Source organism: Pangasianodon hypophthalmus, chromosome 24 (assembly GCF_027358585.1).
Source record: "Pangasianodon hypophthalmus isolate fPanHyp1 chromosome 24, fPanHyp1.pri, whole genome shotgun sequence".
Lineage (NCBI taxonomy): Eukaryota > Metazoa > Chordata > Actinopteri > Siluriformes > Pangasiidae > Pangasianodon > Pangasianodon hypophthalmus.
Window position 1 is genome coordinate 14,484,194 of NC_069733.1, and position 25,767 is coordinate 14,509,960.

Genomic DNA, 25,767 nt, shown 5'->3' on the forward strand with positions numbered 1-25,767 from the left:
TTTATTTATTTGCTTGTTTACAGCACACAAAAAAAACATAAGAGCACAGATAAAAGTAGACAGAATTATTGCAAAAAGTGCACTAGAACAGACTCGGCTCTCAGAGACCACAGAGGCCGAATGACTGACCTGAGGCCAGTTTGATCTCCAGCGCGGTGCGGATTAGAGCCATGAGCGTGGAAGTGAAGTGGACCGTGTTGTCATCGGCGATAGGCATGTTCATCTTCACCAAACGCTGAGAGGAGTCAGGAGGGCGTTAGAGGAGAAGAGCATTCAAAAAAAATCCAAAAAAAAAAAAAAAACACTGTGAAAGAAAAGAAAAGAAAACAAACACAACCCAAGCCTGCGAGACACCTCCAGGTCAAAACCATCTGTGTGCTTGTGACAGGCTTTTGCTCAAATTTAGTGTTTCGACACTTAAAGCACTGAGACGTTCCCATTTACACACACACGCTCTCAGTCGACATATTGGGATAAAGATCAGGCGCTCAGCCTGAAGCACACAAAACGTTTTGTCTGAAATGATAGAGTACAAGTACAGAGACATAACAGTATTCAAACAGTCACATTCACTTCTATAGGCTATATCTGCAACAAAAGTGCATCAGTGACACAGTGACAGAAAAGTAGAGAGAAGCATGAAGGCATAACCATGAGGGTGACTCAGACCACAGGAGCTCTACACTGCACACAGCTAAAGTGCACTTTCTCTCAGGGTGCTTTCTCATCTATTAGTGCCTTTCACGAATCCGAATCAGAGCGAAACTGATCATTTGGTTCATTTCGTTTGGTTTCACATTGCACATAATTAAACTAAAATAAAATAAATGAACATCGGCTAAACTCCTTTATTGGTCAGAAATACGGTGACGGAAATAAGTTAAACAAACCTTTACCAAGTGTGTGTAGAAATCACAAAACTCCCCCGAGCAGAAACCCAGAGGCGGCGCTAAAAAAATTACTAGATAATTATATACACTCACTGGCCACTTTAATAGGAACACCTGTATATGTGCTCATTCATGCACTTATCCAATTAGCCAATCATGTTGAAAATTTGGTTGAAGATTAGAAAAAACGTTTGATTTAGTTTTGGAGTAGCCTCAGATTACTATTCTTGACTAACAGGAGTGGAACCTGATGTGGAATTCAACAATTTCTAAAATACTCAAACCAGCCCATCTGGCACCAACAACCATGCCACAGCCAAAGCACTGCACTGTTGTTGCATGAATGAGCAGATGAACAGGTGTTTTTAATAAAGTGGCCGGTGAGTGTAAATAACAAGTTTAAAATAGTATTTGCTGTATGCATCCAGAGTCCAAATATCCAGAATGAATCGCATTTCTGCAGCGCTACAGCTCTGTCCTTTGTCTCAGTTTACATCTCATGGTTCATTTTAGCAGCTCGCATCTACAAAAATACTGCAACCCAAAATACACACCATATTTGGTTAACTTCAGTTTGCTTTAAAGTGAACCAAAACACCTTGCTCAGACCAGTGGGGTGTGATTGCTGGTTTCTCACCTACCTAAAGAACTGTACCAGGGTTCATTTCAAACGGACTAAACCCTGCATATGTAAAAGCACCCTTAGACTACTCTAAAACACTATAGAAAGAAGTATCAGCCAAATTACTTAAATCTGGAATCTCTTTTGTTTAATGAGGTAAACTGTGCTGTGAAGTGTTGAGCTTCTGTGAACTGAAAGATCATGAATCCAGTTGCAGTCATGGTGTGGAGGATAAAAAAAAAAGAAAAAGAGGGACTACGTGTCACACTTGCACACTCAGCAGGTAGCAAAGGAGTGCCGAACAAATGAAAGAGAGCACAGAGGATGTAGTGGATGAGAGCACAAGCGAAAGAGGTAGATAGATAGATAGATAGATAGATAGAGTGGGTACAGTTCTGGTGGTTTAAAGCCACACACACACACACGCATACGCACATATGCACTGCTCCACTACAAAGAAGTATGACAGGGAGCGGTTATTAGGGGAACTTACTACGCTAAGCTGAGAAGTTAATCATATATGACAAAGTTGTCTATGAATTTTTGCAGCCATTAAAAAGGACCACAACTGTAACGTCTATAGCAATGTCTGGAATGGCTCAATCAACTGCGTTTAAACACCAACATGTGTGTAAAGGTGTAAATCATCTCTACAAAGCATCTGATTGAGAAGTGGTGCATCTGAGCTGCTTATACTGTGCGCAAACAATGCAGAATAAAGGCGTACGTGATTCAATGTAAGATGTGACAGCTTTGAAAGTAAAACAGACCAAGACTCAGTTTACACTTAATCATTTCATTTGTCTTAATGAATAACAGGATTATATCCAGATAGTGATCATTGGGGACGGTCTCACATGGATATGCTAAGGATTCGAATTTCCCAAAAGCAATTTATGCCCAAGTCTCACCATTGCTTCAATGGATAATTTCACCTGCATAATGTAGATTTATATCTAAAAGCTGCTGCTGTAATTACAAACACTATGACTCTCATACTGAACATCCTTTCAACACACTTAGTACTGTTTGCCTTTACAATATTCAGTTATACACACTATCTGGTGTTACCCAGAAGAGTACCCTTTTCAAGTCTGGTTTCTCTTAGTATTTCTTCCTCACATTATCTCAGGACGTATCTCCTTGCCACCATTGCCTTTGGCTTGCTGATTAGGAATCTAACTCTACATCTGAATTACTGTAAAGCTTCTTTGTGTCAAGTTCTACTGTTAAAAGCACTATGTCAATAAAATTGAACTGAATTTACAGAAAAATGCAAGTGTGAATGCACCAGAGGTGTGGACTCCAGTCAGATTTTGAGTCGGTCTTTGAGTTTAACATCAAATACTTGGATTATATTTTAAAGACTCAAGACTAGATTAGCTTCAGTTACAAACAAGTTTGCTATTAGTCAAAAAGAAACAAAAAAAGCAATATGTAATATGCAAGATCACAGATGAAGGCCAGGTTAATCTCAGCACTCAGACATCTTGCCTACATGTTATGAAGTGTCTAATATCTTTTGTAAACTGTTATCATCAATCCTGAGTGTCAATTCTAAATTATTGCTGTGTTTTTAAATATATAAGTTGGTAAGTAGTAAAGTAGTTTAACTACAGTTCCCAGTGTTGATGTGCTAGTGTGTGTAATTTTTTAATAAAGTAGGTTTCCAGTCCATGAAGTTGGTAATAACAAATCATTCATTGTTTATGTAAAATAAATACTCTGAATTTACTTGTTACCTGCAAAGCAAATAATCCTGAAATGCACCCAGGGCCCATTTAAAACAGCTGTAAATCTGATCACTGAATCCATGTCAGGAGGTCTTGCATGCATTTTATCCAGATGTTATACAAGAGTTAATATTTCCTTCTCTCCAAACCACACTTAACAACCGAACCCTGTTCCTGATACATAACATCATAAGACACATGGTCACTGGTCCACGGTTCTTTTCTCTGAGTTTAAGAAAGTTAAAAATGCTGAGTAATCGCGTTCTTTGATGGGTGGACCCCTTGCTGAGCTGGACTGGTGGAACAAGAACACTGACAGATGGTGTAATTGGTGGCACAGATAACCGAGGACACAAATGTAAAGGTGTGCAGGTTCAAATCTGGATATAATCCAAAAAAATGATGCATAAAATGACCAGGTGTAAACCAAGTCCGAGTATGGGACTTCACTAAGCTATCACATATTTGACCTGTCATTGCATAAAGCACATGCTAAAATCAGATGACTGTTCTACCAAAGTCCTAATCTGATATATTGTTAGATTATTACCTTTATATGGTAAATTTATATGAGGGAGTGGAGAAAGGGGCACAATGGTCCAAGGAAAGGAGGGAAAGGAGAAAGACGGGCCACACCAGAAAGAGCGGGCACAAAGGCAAAAAAAACAAGGAAAGAAAGGGGCGGGAGACACTGCAGAGCACAGAGGTTGGCTGAAGGATAAGCCAATGGGAAGACAGGGTGAGCGGAGCAGGGGCGGGGCGCGGCAGGAGAAGTCAGGCTACCTTGTAGGCGATTCGTGGCGGACATTTCTTTCCCAAACCTAAAGGTGGGCACATGTGGAGCAGCATCTCATACATATCGCGGTACTTGATACGGCCACTTCACAGTGTCGAGAACGCAATAGAATCCAAAATCAAAAGACAAGGATGGGGAGTTAGAGAGACGGGAAGAGGAGAGGGGAGGAAATGAAATGAAACAAAGCAGAAAAAATGAAGAAAAAAAAAAAAAAAAAAAAAAGAAACAGAAATCTGTGTTATTTAGATTTCCACGAGTGTCATGGACAGGGATGCCATCCTTGCCTGGGTCAGGGTCAAAGATGGATCCTAAAAGGTTAGAGGTTAGAGGAAGATAGAAGGAGTTGATCCCTGATGGGGAAGAAGAATGGAATGAAGCAGAGGTGCACACATGGTGTGGATCGTGACAGAATGGCTGCATTGTTTGTAAGATGTCTGCTTGTGCATGCTAAGAGACATCAGGTCAGGTTTCCTCTTTTAGTGCTTGAAAACAAAGATTTCAATGCCAGCCTTTTTTTTTTTTAATTAATGACCTTCCACTTGTATTTGTTATAGCATCTGTGAGCTAAGCTGAAGCTCAGCTAAAGCTTAACTTCAATTTAGCATATTGTAAATCATTGTTACTCCAAGTTAAGCTTCAGTATTATACTATATGACTATTATATATATATATATATAGTATGAGTATGTATATAATATAATATTACAAATCATGAAGATGATTATGTTGGCTTTGAAAGCTTTGTTTCCCATTCAGCATCATTAACCAAAGCCAGTCAAGTCTGAAAGGGCAAGTGCTCATGTATAGGCAAGTCATTTAGTGCACAGCCATTCAGTTCAGGTCTCTGGGCATTGGCGCACAGAGCCCGCAAGAGTGGAGGAAGTTTTCTGGGGTTTGCAAACCTTGTATGCTACCCTATTAGGGCAGTTCTTCCCTAAGCCAAGAGGGGGTGAGATAATTCGCAACAAATTGTACATATCCTTATAGGAAATCCGTCCGCTGCAGAGAAAACAAGCAAGACATGACACAGGTGTAAGGCAAGCTCAGCTCGGAGAGTATATTAGTATAGGCATTGGACACGTATGGTCACGTCAAGCCCATATGTATCCATCAGGGTTGTGCATGAGTATAGAGGGGTATAGATACTCCTTTACATATTATCTTACAGAAAAAATGACAGGACAGGAAAGGCTTTTCTGACCCCTTCCAGACTGTGATAATACATAAGTCAGTGACTCAGATTTCTCTCCGTTTGCAGGGTATTGTGGATATTGGGACATACCATGCAGCCGGGTCGTACTCAGCCCACACGCGGATGAACTCATCCAGGTGGTGGGGACCCAAGATGGAGGAGTCTCGGGTCAGGTACTCGAAATTATCCATGATCACAGCCACAAACAGATTCAGCATCTAGAAAAGGGAGATGGAGACAACATACTACAGGTTGGAGGTTCTTTAATGCTGACGCAGGAGCTGCTATTCATACAGGAATTCTAATGTAATTCTTTATAAACACATTGTTAATGTCAGAATTATTGGGAAACTTCAGGAGAATGGGAAAAAGTGACTGTGCACACAATGATTTAAAGGTTCCATGTAACCAACTGGAGAAGCAACTTACCATTCCTGTAAGAAAATCATTCTCAGAAGTATCTTCTCTCACAAAACATGTAACAAAATTATTGGCACCCAGAACGCAGCATATCACAATATTCTTTAATAATAATAAATATAAAATAAATCATGGATTTTTTCTAATGCCCCCGAGATCTAAAACATTTCCTGCTTCCCTGTATAAAAATCTATTACAGGTATAAAAAAATCTATTACATTACAGGGTTGAATGTTCAAAATGATAACATGGTTGAAGGGACACTGTGACATGAGCCTTACTTTGTATATTTCTTTAAATTCCTCTTTCAGAATGCAGTGGGTTTTTTTTTTCAATTCTGCCTTCCTCACCTTTGTGTCTTTTCTTCACACCAAAGATGCAAATTATTAATTAAGCTTGAGTATTACACATAGGTATATCAGACATATATAAAAATTATAAACACTGAACTATTAACTAAGAGTATGTAGATGACACAAGATCATGGAGATAAATATATTTAACATAAAATAAATAAGTTATTAGTGGCCTGAGCAAGGTAAAAATGTAATGAATGCTGTAACAAAGCACCTAGACTTCACCAAACATTACTGGAACTATGTGTTGTAGACATATTAGACTAAATTAGCACTTTTTTATTAGGGACAGCATATAACAACCCTCAAATCCACTGTAAAACTTGATGTTGGATCACTGATGCTTTTGCAACTATTTTGTTGCTGGTGGGTCAGGAATACTTGAGAATTATGGAATCATGAACCAAATATGTTAAGACTTGGCCATAGCGGGTTCTCTAAGGAGACCTTGCAGGAACCCAAAATCAGTGTTTTGCATTTCTGACTGGACTTGAACCCTAGTGGTCTGCACTCAAGAGTGCAGTCTATATGCATAAACTTAAGAAGATAAAAACACTGAAAATGTTCTGCATGAACGAAGGAGTGGTTCATGGTCTGTACAAGTGTCTCCAACCTTGTTAGGCATTTAAAGAAGAGGCTCAGTGCTGTTATTCTGTGCAGATACCAATAGTGGGTGTGCCAATAATTTTGAAACAAGTGCTTTGCAGAAAAAAATCACACTACTTTTTATGTTAGAAAAGATATTGGGTTAAAATAAATGATGTCCCCATATATTAGTCACTATATATTATTAACTGTAAGAATTATTCATTTTAGATAGGCCTTTTTGTTCATTTTCATGAAGGGTGCCAATAATTCTGGAGCCATGCTAACGTCACTAGAGGAGATATATAAAACACTTTTTAGAAAAGAAAGCCTTTTTTGGTTAAAGCCTTACAATGATTCCAGATCTTTTCGAAGTTTGGGATTTATGTTAATTCCACTTCTCTCTAGAGATTTACTGAAATGTTTTTCATGCTGTGAGAAAAGCATGTGCATCCCATCATGTTATGTTTCTTGGACAAGGAAGTCAACCATTTTTCTGATATTTTTAGTTTAAATGGAAACCTAAACAGATCTGAGGAAACGGGGGTGTGTTTGAGCAGTATAATTAGGCCACAGCGCCTCAGTGAGCTGGACTACTGTAATGAACAGAGACGACCGAGGACACTGACCAGGAAAGAGCAAAGGAAGATGAAGGAGACAAAGTAAAAGTAGGCAAAGTCGCTGCCGCACTCATTTCCTGGCGTGCCGGAGTTCACATCACATGCACGGTGACTCAGACACGACAGCATGATCTCATGCCAGGCCTCTCCTGTAGCACTCCTAAAGGGGCAAATAAACACACCAGCGTGCACACACATTAATACAGAACATTTAGAGATACACCTACAAATAAAAACTAAAGAAACAGTCCAGCATTTTTCAACTTAATCTCTTCAAATGAATCTCTATATACTTTCTATATATCTATGTAGTGTGTGTGTGTGATTAACACATACAAGAATTTCAACAAGTTTCAAGTTTCTCTGTGCTGAGAAAAAAAAAAAAACTGAAAATTGTTTACTCCAATCTCACTTGCAGTATAAAAGAAGACTAAGGACAGCTGTCGAATTTTTCTACAAAATAAAAAAATTGTAGAATTCTTTAGTGAATTCTTTCATCAAAGTTATTTGTGGTTTAATCTGTAAATCTGTGCAATACGTGAAAAATTTGTGGTTATTGGTTGAGTCTGATAGAGACCACAAAAGTAACCTGAATGACTTTTACTGCCATTTTACTGTTTTATCTTTGTTTATAGGAAACAATGGTTGTATTTATGCTATTATTATTATACTTACAAAACATATGTTTTACTCCTTACATTTTCATTTAGAACTTTCAGCTGCTTGTTACAAATCTCAGAGATCTTTTTTCTTTTGTTCTGTTTGTTTTAAATATGATTTAAGGTAAATTATTGGATCGTGATTAGCTTTTAGTGTAAAGCTTTAAACGTGAAAGGTACACTACATGTATAATGCACCTTTCTAGGTAAATGATACATAGTAAAAATACAAAATGTGTAGGCTTTCCCCATACCTAGGGGAAATTTATCATAGCCAAGCCACGTATCTGCATGTTTTTGGACAGTCTGAGGAAAAAGCACCTACTTTCTAACTAATACACACATTTTTCTAATGTAAGTCAGTAATTCTGAACACTCTTAGCTGGATCAGCGACTCCGATCCACCAGTTGGCACTTCAGACTGCGTCATCATCTTACAGACTGCAAAAGTAGGAGTAGGCAAAAACCAAAAACAGATATGGTAGAGTATTTAACACAGCATGCTTCAAGTAAGAGCATGTAATTGCCTGTGAGAGGAGTAAATAAAAAAATTCCGAGGCACACACACATACACACATCTTTCACGTGCAACAGTAGTAATGTTCTAATCAGAAGGCACAGCAAGCCTAACACTGGGAAAACACAGACAACTCCCCGTCTGCACAGCCAATTAACAGCTCCCTAAGAACCTCCACAGGAGAGAGAAAGAGAGAAAAAAAATGCAAAAGAGCAGCCCTCATCATCACTATCTCTGCATCTCTCTGTAAAAAAAAAAAAAAAAAGCTTCCACTGCCAAAACCTTGGCACTTGAATAAAAAAGCAGCCCCTGGTGGACTACAGGATGCTGGTAGAACATGAAGATAATAAGTGTAGGGCTCATTTATCAGTGTTCAGGCAGCAGGAGTCAGGAATGTAGTAGGAGAAATCAAATCTTTTTAATTTCAATGTGTGTCTCTTGTGAGGCTTTAAAGGACCTACTGAAATGGTAAAAGTTATGTAATAATTGCTGTTGTAATAAAAGCTTGACTGCTTTCTTTCTGGAGGAAGAGCTCCTCACCTGAAGAGCAGCATGAGAGCTTGCAGGAAAGTGCGGAAGTTGTTGTGGTGGTTGATGGCCGTGTCCTCGTTCAGGTCAATGTTTCCAAAGACCTGTGGTAGACAAACACCCAATATCACTAAACGTAAAATGGGATTATCTTGTTATATCACTTTCATGAACCATTTCCACACTTATGGACAGTCAATTTAAGGCTCTTTTTTATATTCTAGGAAAATATAAGATATAAATCATGTGTAAATCACTTGAGAGCATTACTGTAAATGAACATAAACGTCTGTCTCTAGACTCTAGACTTTCTCTATCTTTACTAGCTTTCTACTTTAAATAAACAGATAAATAAACAACGAAAATAAATAAATAAAAAGACCATGAATGATATACGTATAAATACTTTGTGCATGAAAGCACCATACAATGTCCATGTTTGCTGTATATGTTCACTGACCTGCATTCCTATAATGGCATAAATGAAGAACAGCATTCCGATCAGAAGGCAGACATAAGGCAGAGCCTAGAAAGAAAAAAAAAGTAATTTAGTTAGTTCAATAGGCATATAAATTTATCTCAGATTTATATCACAGCGCTGATGAAATCTCAAATCTTATTGGTGAGAAGGTGTTGATTAATTTTCTATAACAGCAGCTCTGACAATAGTTCCAGCTGCAGGGCAAATCACAGGTTTATATTAATGTGCTCATTCTAATATGTTAAAAGATTACTGCCGAGTGGATGGACTTTACCAGGAGGACTTTAGCACAAATCAGAGTAAATAAGACAGTAGCTAATATGATCTGTTGTTTTATTAACACTTTTATTTAATCTTGTTACACTTAGGTTTAAAAGGTTCTGAATATACACTCCCCGGCCATTTTCATAAGAACACCTGTACACCTGCTCATTCATGCAATTATCCAATCAGCCAATCATGTGGCAGCAGCACAATGTATAAAATCAAGCAGATACAGGTCATGAGCTTCAGTTAAATGAAACATCAAACATCAAAATGGGGGAAAAATGTCATCTTAGTGACTTTGACCATGGTGGTGCCACATGACCTGGTTTGAGTCTTTCAGAAACTGCTACTCTCCTGGGATTTTAACACACAACAGGCTCTAGACTTTACACAAAATGGTGCGAAAAACAAAAACATCCACTGAGCAGCGGTTCTGTGGGTGGAAGACCCTTACTGATGAGAGAGGTCAGAGGAGAATGGCCAGACTAGTTCAAGCTGCCAGAAAGTCTGTGGTATCTCAAATAAGCACTCTTTACAACCATGGTGAGCAGAAAAGCGTACAGCACATCAAAACACACAACACTCAACATACAGACAGATGGACTACGGGTTCCACACCTGTCAGACAAGAACGGTAGTCTGAGGCTACAGCAGGTACGGGCTCACAGAAATGGGACAGTTGAAGTTTGGTAAAAGACCAAACAAATGTTTTGAGATGCTTTTCTACTCATCACAGTTGCAATGAGTGGTAATCTGAGTTATCATACCCATCCTGTTTTAAACTTGCTTTAATCAGTACGGTTCGTCTAGTAGAACTGCCACTGACTGGATGTTTTTTGTTGTTCACACTATTCTGCGTACACTCTAGAGACTGTTGTGCGTAATTTACACCAGTCGCCCCTGTCACTTTCACTAAAGCTCAGGATGATCACCTACCTTGAACGACTGCACAAATGTCCAAAGCAGGATGCGGATGGTGTAACCCTGCCGGAGGAGCTTGATGAGACGGGCCGCTCGGAACAGCCTTAGGAAGCTCAGGTTTAACAGACGGTCCTGCAAGGTTACACATGCCTTCATTTAATAGCCCCTCCTTCATTTACTCATCTAACATATGCCTCTCTATAGGTATTAATCAACCCAAATGGCTCATAGATTCGATATCTTTGCAAAATGTTAGGGCTCAGTGAGTGCTGACATACCCTGACACATTAACCATCAGAGAAACGGATATTCATAAAGACAAGAAGACGTGCCACTCACCGTAGTCTATAAATGAAGTGCATATATCATGGTAGCCAAGATGGAGTGAAGACAATGAACAATACCAAGAAAAAGTAGAGAGGAAGGTGATAAACAGAGTAAGAAAGCAAGAGAAAAACAGGGAAACATGAACAGCCGTCACATACAGAGAAAGTTACAATACAAACATTAACATTAGTTACACTTCAACACAGTGACATGGAGATTAAAACACACAGTACTACTGGTTATTACACCAAGAAACTGCATTTTCGTTCCATCCCTTCCTCTTTAACCTTCCTCAATCTTGACGGTTCACTTACATTAATCTCAGTGACCAGGATATCCGTAATACTCCCCAGCACTGTCACAAAGTCAAACACATTCCACGCATCTTTCAGGTAGTTCTGTAAAGACAAGGTTTAACTTCATCACTTGCTCACAACCCCAAGATTTTATCCATTCATCACTCTCATTTTAGATTTTGGTCAGTAAACTGCGAGGAACACAGGTGAGAACTTACCAAAGGGCCAAAAGCAATGATCTTCAGAATACACTCCAGTGAAAAAAGGGCAGTAAAGACGATGTTGAGATACTTCAGCATTGCTTCATAGGCGGCTGGAGCATCGTAGTACTGTTGGGTCAGAAAAAGAAAAGCAATTGTCCCAGAAAAGCCTTGTTTCAAAGGTTTTCATAAAGCTGAATCAATGACTAAGCACATTCGGAGTGATAAAAAGTTGTTCTATAAAAAAAAAGTGAAAAAAGTACAAGAAAAGTGAGAAGAAAAGAAGAACCGCAAACCTTCATCATGAGGACCACAGTGTTGAGGGCGATCATGATCATGATAGAGTACTCGAAAGGTGGAGAAACGACAAACTTCCACATCCGGTATTGGAAAGACTGCTGGTTCTGGGGCATGTAGCGTGTCAGCGGTTTGGCATTGATGGCAAAGTCGATACAGGCTCTCTAAAAAAAGGAGCCATCCTTCAGTTTTCACTTAATCACTAAGCTGTGAATCCTAAAGCTGCATTTCATAGAAGCACACGTTGTATTGCAGTTTGTAATTTATTAACGTGTTTCTAGACCTGTAATAACCACATCATTTCAAAGATACTTTAGAAAAAGCATTATTCACAGTAATGCCATGCAATGTATCTGCCTCATTTCAGACTTCTGTTTATAGTTTTTCTGGCCCAGAAATTAGCCCAACCTCTATTTGGACCAGAGCCGCCTGCTCTTCTTAACCTACTGAGCTAGTCATTTTGGCTTTGAAAAAATAAAGAACGACAGTTTATTCAAAAGATAAAGGATTTGTTATTAGCTTTGATAAACAACTAGCTATGCATAAAAATCCATATTATATTATATACCAGGATTCAGACTGTATGTTTTACTGTAATTACTACATAATTTATAGTAGTAACTGAATAATGTGCTATAAGATAGACCAATAACTGAAGAATAAGCAATTGGTTTAGGGTATTAAAGCAAATTAAAGGGGTTAAAATTAGTTACTTAGACAGCTAGCCCACTAATGTAAAGTCCAAATAGATCTGGCATTAAATAAGTAAATTTATACTACAGTGCTGTTTAATTCTCTAATTTAATTGCTCAGAAGGTGTAGGATGCACCTGACACACAAGGCCCCTCGAAGTGCATTATTTTCATATGACAGCACAGTCTGGAGTGTGTTATTCTCAGTGATTCGCCAAGAATTATAATGTTTAATTTATTAATGAAGGAGACATTGCACATCTTAATGGTTTATAGTTAGATTTAATGTTGTGGAACGTCTAAGAGACAAGTTCTATCCATCCATTTTCTGTACCGCTTATCTCACACAGTGTCACAGGGGGAGCCTGGAGCCTATCCCAGAGGACTCGGGGCACGAGGCGGGACGCAGGGCACAATCGCACACACACTCACACACCCATTCATACACTATGGACAAAATGCCAGTCAGTGAATGTCTTCAGACTGGGGGAGGAAATTGGAGTACCCGGAGGAAATGCAAACTCCGCACATGCAAGGTGGAGGTGGATTTAATCCTCCAACCCCGGAGGTGAGAGGCAAATGTGCTAACCACCAAGCCACCATGCCACCTCACATTTATTCACAAGCCTCCCATGCCCCCCCCCCCCCCACACACACAAAAAACCCCCCACAAAAAAACCCCCACAAAAAAACCCCCACAGCCTTTCATTTTACAGAGAAACAGGAAAGCATAATCTCCGTTATCCTGATGACTTTTCTGAGCTCTGAAACTTTGACTCTTACAAAGCGCTTACAACCGAGACTCCTGCCGTAAATATTAAGTAAATGTCTCATCATCTCATTCTCTAATAAACAAAAACATAAGATATTTATAGTAGCATCTTTAATGATTTTACTGATTAACGACATTAATTCCAAGGTAAATGCCAGTTTTACATGGTGGAATGATTTTTAATTAGACTGCATTCCTCCTTACTGTAAATCGAGCGCTGGCTACAGACGCAGACACGTGCAGGGTGAGGACATGGACAGAGAGGAAGTGTGACAGCGCTGCCTCTGCAGGCTGAGTGTACATGAACAATAGAATCTCCAAGGAGAAGAGACAGAGTCATCTCATTGTGTTTTTCTTCTGCTGCACTGAGTGAATATTTGTTTGTGTTGTGTCTGTGATCCAACCTGCAGAATCAATCCTGTCCTTGGTTTAGTCCTGTACCTGCATCTGTTAGCATGACTGACTTCACATCAAAAGACCACAATGCACCAGTGAGCGTGACAAATTACTGCAGCTCTACAGCACCACTGTGGATAACTGTGTGCACAAAAGTGTTCAAACAGATGCAGAACTATTCACTCCTACTTTCCTAACGACATGATGTACACCTTAAGCTCTCAGGAGCTGTCTGTGGGTCACCTGAGGAGAGAATGACATTCCCCACTTTCATAATTACCTTTTGTATTAACGAGTGAACAATTCTGGATAACATACTTAACAATGTAGATACTGTATAACAAGCTGGGACTTTAAGAGCTTAAGCATGGGAAATGTCAGCTCCTCATGCATCAGTGTTTTGGCATTAGCTTAAGTTGTGGCATTTAGCTTTTTGCTGAAAAGGCTAATTCTGGTTGGGCACTATAATGCTTAGGGACTGCATAACATAACGCAGCACTAAAATGCTCACAATTATTTTGCTAATCACAATATTGATATTTATTACAGTTAGCCAATTTAGGGAATAAAACCTTTTACTACAGTTCATCATCATTTCAAAGTATACTGAACTCAAAAAAGTTGAAGGCAAAGCTTCACTGGTTAGCTAGTGGTCTCTAAAAATCAGTGGACTTTCCCTTAATTTATACATTTTATAACAAAATACCTAAATCATGTTGTGGTCATGATAAAGACAGAAGGGGATAAAACTTTAAAGAAAACCTTTAAATAATATAAAGATTCAATAATAATAATAATAATAATAATAATAATAATAATATTATGTGAGGAACTGTATTGTCACTGTTACGGTAAATTTTAACAAGTTTGTCAGGCACTCATAAGCTTGTTTTCAATTTTTCATGGTCATTATGATTTACAGATCCTGGCTTTTTTATTAAGCATTGAGTGTTCAGAGTGTTGAAGTGTTGAGATCCTGAAATTTTAATAGTTTCTTGAGCATAAAATGATATTAGTCCATTTATTATTGTAGAGAGATTATTGTAATGGTTTAATATTACATGTTCATTGATAATTTAAATCAACAGAATATGGGCTTTTATTTCATATTATAAACCTATATTCTTTCAAACAGGGATAATGGGCCTCATTTGTCAAGTTGTGTGTAAACGTTTGTGTAAGCCAAACCAAACCAAACTAAAATTTTGATTAGTTTTATTTGTCTTACTTTGTGTTGGCTTTTTTTCTTTCTTTCTTTCTTTCTTTCTTTCTTTTTTTTGCAAATTATTTAATTAATGTCAATAATATAAAATGAATAATTTTCAAAAAAAATGTTCTCAACTATGTATTCTTAGTCCCTTTCCTACACTGATGCGCACATCGGTTCCACGTGATTGAATTTGATCATGTATTTTCAAAGCCCTGAACAAAACTGAACTCCACTCTCTCACCCAAATTGAGGATAAAACACATGTCGCTGGTTGGCTACAACAGCCTCGTTACTGCTGCGCTATTCTATCACATATGGTTCAATGAGTTTCGATTGTAATTGGTTTATGTTAATACTACATGAACTGATCACGCTCAGTCTACATAATTCAATCTAGTAACTGGAAACTTGTTTAAATTAAGTTTAGTGTAAGCAATGAAATCACATTTTGATTTCAACATAATATTTTTTTATATAACTATACATAATATGTCCTCTCCAAGCTGACCGACCACATGTTCCATTTATTTCAGTGCAGTGAACTAGCATGAGGATGTGTTTTTGATAGAGACTCCAAAGCACTTCTATAAGTCGCGCTGGATAAGCGCATCTGCTAAAAGCTGCAAACTTAAATCAGTGTTGTTGTTCCTCTTTTGGCTGCTCCCGTCAGGGGTCGCCACCGAGGATCATTGGTCCGCGTATTTGATTTGGCACAGTTTTTACACCGGATGCCCTTCCTGATGCAACCTTCTCCAATTTTTATCTGGGCTTGGGACCGGCACTGAGAGCGCACTGTTGCACGCAACCCCAGTGGCTGGGAATCGAACCCAGGCCGCAGTGGCAAGGGCACTGTGGCCTAAACACTAGCCCTCCAGAGACCCTGTAAACTTAAGTCAATAAATAAGCAATTTAACTTCGGCAGTATATTCCAAATGTTTATAAAGTGCAGAAATCCATGCAAATTATATGATTTGAAGCTTACATTAGATAGTCTCTTTATGTGTAAGAATTTTACACACAATCAGGAGCACAAATAGAATATGAATGTTTATCCGAGTTTACAGCATTTTCTTGAATAACAAATTTCTTGTGTAAACACTTATACAAATGATTCATGTATAAATCTGTTCGTATCCAGCTTGATAAATGAGGCCCATTGTTAGAGACTGTTGTGATTGGCCAGTGAGTGATTAAACTGCTGCAACTCAAACTGTGATATAAAGGGTTAATATAGAGTGCTATAGAGGTACTCAGTCAATGTTGCCAGGTCTGCATTCTTTTTATTATTAATAATAATATATAATATCTACACACAAACTCTCCTGCTAGCACAACAGGCAGTCACCTCATGGTTATTGAGAGAAAATAAAGACACTAGCCAGACTCAAATAATATTTTTTTAATATACAGCTCACAGCCAAATGTTGCTCCCTTAGACTTTCTTTTACTTTCTTAAAAAAGTATGATGACTATGGCAGAGTCATCCCCTATGCAGGAATTTATAGACTTGTTTGTCTGTGTTAACAAACTTAAATAGCTAACTATCTCATACATTATTACATTATGTTTGTGGTCATTTTTATGCTATGGCTGGAAGGCTAGCTAATAAATGCTGGCTTTGAATTGCTATTGAGCTTCTTTTATCACGCAGACCTGCCAACCCTGGTACTGAGGCTTTCTGACTGGTTCTTACCTCATTTTTCTCCAGACTACACTCAGACAAGGCTTTGTCCCCCTGCTCCTGGAACGTGATAATAATCAAGGCCACGAAGATGTTGACGAAAAAGAAGGGGAAGACAACAAAGTAGGCCACGTAGAACAAGGACATCTCGATGCGGTAGCCAGGGCTGGGACCCTGGTCCTCAAAGGTGGCATCCACGGAGTGCTTTAGAACCCTGAGAACACACATTAATACAGATTACAACGTCGGGAAAGACATTTTTAGTCATTATTATGCACATCCATAATGTAAAAGTTGTGCTTTTATGAATCCTGTGCCAAATGCAGTGCTCTAAGAAGTTTTAATAGGCATGAGATTAATTAACAACATTAATCTCATGCCTATTAACATTATATCATCAGCACTTCTACTACAGTAATAAAAGTGTAGCAAAGTTTCAGACCTCAGGAGCATGCCGTATTTTAATTAACTTTTTTTTTGCTTCACCTCTAAACTAACCGGTTCATAATTTTTACATCATCGCATCAGTGAATTATTTAATAACCTACTTAATTTCATGATTTCATCAAGAAATGAGGGCAGAAAGGGAAAGAGGACACGGGTGAAACTGCACCGGTGACCTGGTCTGGAGTCAGTCCTGTGAACTTCACTTAAATAAGCTATAAATCATGTAGAATTAAGTGGATCATGAGGCTCATCCTCAGTCAGCTGTGTGTGTGTGTGTGTGTGTGTGTGTGTGTGTGTGTGTGTGTGTGTGTGGGTGGAGAGCTGGAGCTGCCTGAGGAGAGCTCTGTTTAGCTGCTCTCTAAAACGCCACACACGGCTTTGAACTGGGATCAGAGGAAGCCACAGTTGGGACAGAAAGGCCAAAAGAGATATCTAAAGTGGAGTGAAGCTTTTATGGGCTTTTAACCCTGAGAAAAAAACACACAGAATGCATAAACGTACATAAATAAGAAATAACTGCACCAGAAAGGCAAAGGAGAAATAATAATTTAATATGACTAGCACAGAGTGCTGTTTTTTAGGTTTCTGGGAAAAATCATTAGCAAAAGTGTACTGCCACTGCCAGGCAATACTTTTTGAGTTTCTCGGGTTTTATTCCAGTTTGATCACTCAGAGCTCAGAGGTGCCAGCATTGCTAGCAGATAAAGAGAAAAGACAGAATTTTACTACAAAAAAAAAAAAAAAAAAAAGAGTCAGGTCACACTCATCAACACTGTGAAATGCTAATTTCATCACAGGCAATTCAAAATTAGGCAATTACAGGCAATCCTGATGGCATATGATTCTGGAGAGAACGTTGGGAGAATGTTAGCTAGCTAGCTAATTGTTTTTTTCACAGAAGTGTGCCTAGAATCAGTAAAAAAAAAAAACAGCAAGGAAAGCATCCAGCACTACTACTGCAAATAATTAGCAGCTCCTCCATTTTTCATAGTCCCACCCACTTATTTGCTATTGGCTCACAAGACTGAAGCTCACAAATTTCAGCTAGATAAATAAAGTTGGCATAAAAGTAAGCACTATCAGAACCAGATGTGTGCCTTCAACATCCTGAATCCTTCCCTTCCAGTGAATTGACTTTTCCCCCTCACAGATTTTATTCACATTTAGTCTGAATGCTGCTTTAACTGATGAAGCATAAAAGCGTTGTTTTCAAATGTCTGCTGTAGCAAGGGAACAAAAATCCTAAATGCTACAGCTAAAATGTAAATGTTGGCATCTCTGAAAACGGCAGACAAGATGATAAAAGGAAATTTAAGGAGGCACTTTTAATGAATACGTTATTAAAAGCGGGTACATTCTGAGGTAAAGCAGTTAATTAAAGCTTATAGATAAAAGACTAAGTGCTAGTATCAGTATCTACGATGTGCTAATTAGAGTAATCAAGAATGTCCCTGACCTTCTCCAGTAAATTCAAGGTTATTTCCTATAAAATAAGAAATTACAAATATTTATCAGTCCATTCATACTTGTTTCATACTTACAGTTCATACTTACTTCTTGAAATTCTACCAAAATACTAAAATATAGTGTGTCCATAAGGTCCAAAGGTGTGTGTGTGTGTGTGTGTGTGTGTGCGTGTATGTGTGTGTGTGTACTCACGTAGGCCAGCCCTCCCCTGTGGACACAGTGAAGAGTGTAAGAAAGGCCCACAGCACGTTATCATAGTGAAAGTCGTATTTCTTCCACTCCCTGGGCTGGGCTGAGACCTCATTCTTATCGTACTCCAGAAACTGCCCCCTAAAAACACACACAGTCAGAAATATCTCATTTATTTTTATCAATTGATATACAATGCAAAAGTTTGCATGCCTTTAGGTCAAAATAAAGAAGATTTAAATTACAACATCAAGACATTTGCACGTTATGATTCACAGAAGTAACAAAAATGGAACAATCAGTGCATGTTACGATATTACTAATGACAAAATCTGAAAATGATCAGAGTAATACTGCCTTTAACTGCCTTTCAGATCCTCGAATTTGTAATATTTAGCTGTAGAATGAGTGGCTCCTCTCCTTTTCAAGCTGTTTTATCTGTTGATTTTATATTATGTTTTGAATAGTTGCCTCTTCACTACATACACTCATATTGTGTCTTATAGATAACTAGAATTAGAAGTGAATTTAAATTTTTTTCACCAGAAACCATGGGGGGTGCAAACTTTTGCACTGTAATTATTCCTGTCTCTAGACTCAAGAATCTATCTGGTCCAGTGAATGTCTTTATTTTATAAGCTCTTAAGCTTGACTGCTTTCTCTTCTCTCAGTGTTAGTGGAGGACTGTACCACTTTGCGCCTACAGGGGGAGCTGCAGATGTGAGAGCGACGGGTTCAGTGCAGCGGTGATTGACTCTACCTGCAGTCCCTCTCCAGGCTTTTGGACTCGTCCGTGCAGTAGAAGAACTTGCCCTTGAAGAGCTGCACGGCAATGACAGCGAAGATAAACATGAAGAGGATGTAGACGATGAGGATATTCAGCACATTCTTCAGGGAGTTCACCACACAGTCGAACACGGCCTACAGGAAACACCAACACAACATTAATGCAATCAGCTGAAACTGTAATGCAGTTATGAAGACTGTGATTGTTGATTTAGACAGTATAAGACCACATTCAGGGGTGAATTATGCACATTAAGTGGGGAAGAAGTATGAAAAAATGTGCAGTCAGAGCTCAGGATTATCTGACTTCAGTGCTACTTAGAAAGCTGCATGAGGGGTGGAGTTTGTAAATAATTTTCTTTTATGTGATATCTATTCTGGCAAGAAGTAGTATTTCATGCTTTGATTAATGTCATTTAATCAGATACAAAAACTATAGAATGCCATTTGAGGTCAATATTAATATTATATTGAATAAAATACACGGGCATTCTGTTATAGGAAAATAAGCAACAATGCATTACCAGCCTGAAGGTTTATCAATTTTCCAATACCACTCTGAACATTATTTTCCAACAGCAGCATGTCCCAGAATATTTTTCCCTCTTATATGACAGCAATTTGCCAACAACAACATTTTTTGTTTTATTAATTATTAAGGAATGTCATGTTTTGTCCATTTAAAGTTACAGTAATGCTGTGGAACAACAAAAAAAGTTTTTCCTGTTATCACAGCTATAAAAAGTCATCTCACTGTTTGCTCTGTCCTGAAAACACAAAAAATGCAGCTTGTTATTTTACTGATAAACCCCAAAGCCTAAAGTCCTAAAGTTACAGCTTTACTTCTGAGTGTAACAGAATGCTGACACTGGAGACTCCTTCCAGAATGTCCTCTCAGAAAACAAGTGCATTAATATATACCAGTGATTTATTTGCCTTAAAGCCTGCTCTACAGTTAGAGCTGCTTTTATAGAAAATTAATCAGCTCCTTCTGACCAATCAGATTAGAGAATTCAACTGTGTTATGGTATATAAATAAAATATTAGAAAATAAATCATTGTATGAATCGTCCATATTTGTTGGATGCTCCAACTTCCGGAAACGGCTATAGTGTTGTTGTTTTATATCTCTGCTTTCTGATGCTGACTGTATCAGTACTAGGTAGATTCAGTGAGATTTCAGTGCTGTAACATCTGGTTGTTTGTCTGAAAAATTGGGCTTTCTTCACTTGGCCTACTTCCATTATAATTAGGATCTGGTGTATACCTCTGCAGTATAAAAAATGCTGTATTATAGGCTGGTAACCAAATACTGTGGGTGGATTTCTCAAAATTTGCAGAGATTGCACATGAACATGAGTGTCACAACTATGAATATTCATGACTATCAACCTCAATATATTCTCAATACTATTAAATACTTATTTAAATCTTTTGTATATTACAGTATCAGTATTAAATAGATTTTTTACATTATATCTTGCTTTTTTGCTGTCGTATTGCACCTGACAGTAGATTTTACTCATGAAATGTGATCTTCTTTATACAGTATGTCCACATTCCTAATCTGCTGTCCAATGTTTTCTGGAAGGCATGTGCTTGTGGAGGAAAACTTACCAACTGTTACAAAGTGCCAACACAAGAGACTCCTTCCGTAAATGTTAAATAAATGTCTCCTCTCAGAAAACTTCACCATATGAATGTTTATACGTTTTTTCTTTGTTAAATAACACACGTTTTAATTTGTTCATTATTAAGCTCAGCTTATTTAGCGAGTCCGCCATACAAGTTCCTATGATAATGTATTAGAATGAGTGTTTTAATATAAACCTGTGATTTGAATTAGAGTCGGCACCATTGTCAGAGCTGCTGTTATAGAAAATTATTCAACACTTTTTGACCAATCAAATCTGAGAAATCAATAGTGGTGTGGTATAAATAAAAAAAAATAAGACAATGGTTTATTTTTTACCTTCAGTTTTGGTAAGCGTTTGATGGTCTTCAGAGGCCGCAGGACTCGTAGCACCCTGAGGGACTTGATGGTGCTGATGTCTTTCCCTTTGGTCCCTCTACAAAATGCAATTAAAATGATTAGTTATTCACTCTGGTCAGTGTGCAAAGTGCACTACTCCAACATTTACTCAAACACATGTTTTTATTTAAGATGTTCTTTCTAGAAAAGACATTAGAAAGAAAGCCTATAAGGAGTCAATGCTGTACATACTGTTTTCAAAGAGAATCTCTAAGGCCAGCTACCAGATGAACTAAAACACCTGGCGTTACTGGCATCGACATTCCAAATGTAACACTAACAGACCTCTGACATAATTCCCTCATAAAATCAAATCCTCTGTGGACTGCTTAATTATCTGTATATTACACCCAACCAACAAGGCATTAGTAGCACAAAAGCACATGACCATATCTGCCAAATATCATGTAATCCTGCATTACATGAGATGGCTGAGATTGTTAAATATCATCAGCATGCTATTATTAGTTAGTTTGCTTTATGGATTCTAAGCAAAATGTTAGTGTAATCCTGAAACCTATACAGTACTCAACCATGCAAAAAAAAAAAAAGTTACCACATGTAAAAAAAAAAAAAAAAAAAAAATTCTGTGCATCAGATTTCTAAAACTACAACCAACGATAGAAAAGAAACTCCATCCAGGAAAAGGGGGACGTTTCTGTTTCTTTGTGGGGATGCTGTTTATGCAAAAGAGCAGGTAACCACATACTCGAGGGGACATCCAGCTTTCTTAAGCATGTAGAGCAAATCAAACAGAAGCCAACAAGACAAACCCTTTTGTAAAGAAAACCAAAGAACACGATCTTGAAAAATGGTTCTGCCAGACACAGTGTGACCAAACGATTGGCATGGAAACCAAGCTGTGATCCATCCATGCTATGGCCTCTAGATGTCTCAGATAAAATTATGAGACTCTTAACATCAGTTCACTGCACAAGCACAGCCTATGACTGAATGTTCACAGAAATAACCCTAAATCAGTTATGCACCATATAATAAAAGGCATCTGAAAAATGCAACAAGGGCATCTAAATTTGAATCATATATTAGCATTTAAAATTTCTTTAGGCATATTATGTATATTTTTAACTTGAATTTATAGTCATATTTACATTGAGTACATTTCGTTCCATTCAGGTTCTGTATCCTACTTCAGTATGCTAAATGCTAAACATTCAGTACATAGGCTACTGTTGGATTTCTGATTTAATACACAGTGATGAGTAAATTCACACAACATCCAAACCAATTGATGCTGTATCAATCAAATTTCCTAATGTGGCACAACCCACTGGACAAATCTAGTCTTTTTTCACTTTGCATCATCTTAGTTATAGATTTCGTACTAAAATGATATGCTGGGATAATGTAATGCCTCAATCTCAAGGAAAGACTTCTTGGATGAGCAGGTACCGTTTGGGTCTTCCAGTGCAGCAATGAAACAGAAAACAATATTAACAGTATCACATCTCATTCAAGCACTAGCACTGAGCAATTACAAGAGAGACAAAAGATGATCCTGAGCATGAAAATGCTGAAAGATGGTTCAAAGGAACTTGACGAACATGACAACTATAAGATACAGACAGTACTGAGTCCAAATGCATTGTGTTGATGACTTGCAACCATATGTGGATATAATTTTCTTACAGTGACAATTAAATGAACCTAAAAAGATAGCACTTGACCATCCATCCTAAAAAATTCTGCATCAACAATGTATATTATACCCTGCAGTCATCTCTGAACCAACCAGATCATACATACTCATAAAATCTACCCATAACCCATTGCTCTTGCTGGAGACTTAAAGTCTGCATAGGACAACAGCATGGCCACACACATTATGGCAGGGTTAGTCCCATGTTCCAATCACTCACTACCAGCATGCACCTTACCCATGCTCTCTGATGCACATTAGTCCAGCATGCTTTCATCTGAAACTAAATCATGGCACAGCACTCACACACTCACAGGTAATATGTAATATATCGAGGGTTCCCAACTCCAGCTCTCAAATTGCTCAGATTTCATCCCTTCTCCCAACATATCTGCACAGTTTCAGATTTACTGCCAACATGCATAATTCTATTCATGAGCTTATTATTAACCATGTCATGAGCTAGCTCATGCAAGTTGACAGGGGGGGAAAACCTGAAACTGTGCAGTGCAATGACTCTCCTGGCCTAGTGTTTAGAACCCATAGGATATATTACGCCACACTGGTCTTCCTGATAGCTTTTGCAGAAGCCCCTCTGCATTCAAGCTGCACTTGTGAGTTCTGAGTTTCTGTTGAAAGTTAACAGAATGGCCAGTGCAGAGGCCCGCCACAGGTTTCCTCCACAGAGTGGTCCCTTAATTAACAGGACAAGGTTAGAAGACGGAGTTAGAGGGGATTGGGACTCAAGAAGAAAGAATAAATATACGTTCCCCACCTGTTTGGACTTTGATGCGATCTAATAAATGAATGAAACAAACACAAGGTAAATATTATCACTGCTTACAACACTGTTAAATTAGGACAGAAACTAGGACTGAACTAGCAGTTATATACCCAAAAAAAAACATTTGAATACATGTATTTTGTTCTTAGGCTTTCACAGTTGGACTTAAAGTCACCTTAAACTTTTATTTATTTATTTATTTTTACAAAATGTTAGAATTATGAAAATCTTTTTTCTAATGGCAAAAAAAATAATTAAGAAGTGTTTCAGCAATTTTACATGCCTGATCATTCCACGGGATAAAGGAAGTATGGCAACAATTATTCAGAAATTACACAACCACAGCAAGGATAGAGACTCTAAATACACCCCTCAGTTCTGCACCTTGGCCATCAGTAGGGGTGGGAATGAGGATGCTCTCGTTATTGCTTTTCATTGAGTATTCCATACAGAGTTTGACAGCCAGGATTACAGGATTACCAGCTTATCACCCATGTGTGGCAGTTGGGGTATGGTTGAGCACTGGCTGTGAATGGGAGGAGGAGTTGCAGAGAATAAGCAGGTAATGAATGAGTGTCTACACTTTTGTGTGGTTTATTGCAGCCTATTTATGTGTTGCTTTTTCTTCTCAGTAGGCTGCCAGATGCCAGAGAGAGACTGAATTGACATAACCTGCCCTGACCCATCTGAGCTGAACTTGAACATCTGATTTTGCTTAGTTTTGTGTGTTTTTGGTGTGCATTTGAGTCCCGAAAAGCATAGTGCAGAAAAGTGCTACACTATAAAAAAGAGAATCAGCCTTGATCTTACCATCCTCTGCCTCCTGTGCCCTCATTCCACTGCCCATTGACCAGTGATGTCACTCCTTGCTATCAGGCTAGATAAGTTGTTGCACAAGAGCTGTCATCATCAGCCCCTAGATCATTGAGAAGCATTCTAGTAAGTAACCTAGAACACATGAAGTCAGGCTGTACTTGTACCTCACTCCTATGCAACAGTGGCTGAAGAAACAGGTATCTTTAGCAATCAGCACTTGGCCCCTGTCTTTAACATACCCAGAGTAAAAGGACTGCCAGCTTTAGAGATACTTCACTTCCAAAGCAACCTTTTATCTAAATGCCACAAATGTGAAGCTACGAAACCCCACAAAAGTGAAAGATACCTGAAACAAGTTAGAATGAAATCAGATATTCGTTGGAAGTACAGAGGACTGGAGGTTGTCTTTACTAAGAAAGGTGCAACAGAACTACTCCTTTATCAGTCCTGGGACTGTGATATCCTGCCAAAGGCTATTATATTATGCTATAGATTGTACCCTTTCTCTGTCAAAAAAGGCAACTATGGAGTAATACATCAAGGAGGTTCAGAGGAGGACTATGTCCCTGTATGAATTACCACAGACTCATCAAATCACTATGAATTTCACCAGAGCAGTACTATAAAAAGCACACAGCCTCATACACATCCAGAAATGAGATAAGTGGAAAACTGCCTTCTCTACAAAATGGGGCACTATGCATATCTGGTAATACCCTATGGCTTAGCCAATGCCCCATACATTATACAGTCCTTTCTTTATGAGGGCGTCTGTGGTAGTACCAGTGTTGATCTGGTTTTAGTCTTGGTCTCTTGACAAAAATAAATAATAGTTTAGCCCTATTTTCCTTATGTTTACAAGGTTGCTGTTGACAATCTAACCTCTGTCTCCTTTCAAGGTTACATCCAGCCTCCTAGAGATGTATGGAGCAGCACTGGCCTGTCAGATAGTTCCTGGAGTTCTCAAACTTGTATAGAAGGTTCAGCTGCAACTCCAGTGTGTATGACGCTTCTCAAAGTGGCTCCAAGCAGGCTCTCTTGGTCACCAGCTGCCAAAGAGGCTTTCATCTTCCTCAAGGATAGATTTCCATTATTTACCATCCACATGATTCCGTTCGTGGTCAAGGA

At 38.4% G+C, this 25,767-nt stretch overlaps 1 protein-coding gene across 5 annotated transcripts in view; it reads right to left on the bottom strand.

Annotated features, from left to right (window-relative positions):
• Window positions 1-25,767, bottom strand: part of cacna1ba (calcium channel, voltage-dependent, N type, alpha 1B subunit, a) — a 128,547-nt gene that overhangs the window by 14,908 nt on the left and 87,872 nt on the right. For 3 of the 5 annotated variants that reach the window (XM_026931027.3, XM_053228796.1, XM_053228798.1), the window contains 14 exons: window positions 21,320-21,416; window positions 19,322-19,482; window positions 18,565-18,702; window positions 16,471-16,672; window positions 11,707-11,871; window positions 11,429-11,539; window positions 11,229-11,312; window positions 10,603-10,719; window positions 9,379-9,444; window positions 8,931-9,022; window positions 7,224-7,374; window positions 5,324-5,451; window positions 4,029-4,125; window positions 130-235 (listed from right to left, as the gene is read on the bottom strand). In XM_026931027.3, the coding sequence (XP_026786828.2) occupies window positions 130-235; window positions 4,029-4,125; window positions 5,324-5,451; window positions 7,224-7,374; window positions 8,931-9,022; window positions 9,379-9,444; window positions 10,603-10,719; window positions 11,229-11,312; window positions 11,429-11,539; window positions 11,707-11,871; window positions 16,471-16,672; window positions 18,565-18,702; window positions 19,322-19,482; window positions 21,320-21,416 (1,715 nt within the window). Of the gene's footprint in view, window positions 1-129; window positions 236-4,028; window positions 4,126-4,943; window positions 5,041-5,323; window positions 5,452-7,223; window positions 7,375-8,930; window positions 9,023-9,378; window positions 9,445-10,602; window positions 10,720-11,228; window positions 11,313-11,428; window positions 11,540-11,706; window positions 11,872-16,470; window positions 16,673-18,564; window positions 18,703-19,321; window positions 19,483-21,319; window positions 21,417-25,767 lie in introns of all 5 variants that reach the window. The other 2 variants (XM_026931026.3, XM_053228797.1) reach the window with 1 other exon arrangement.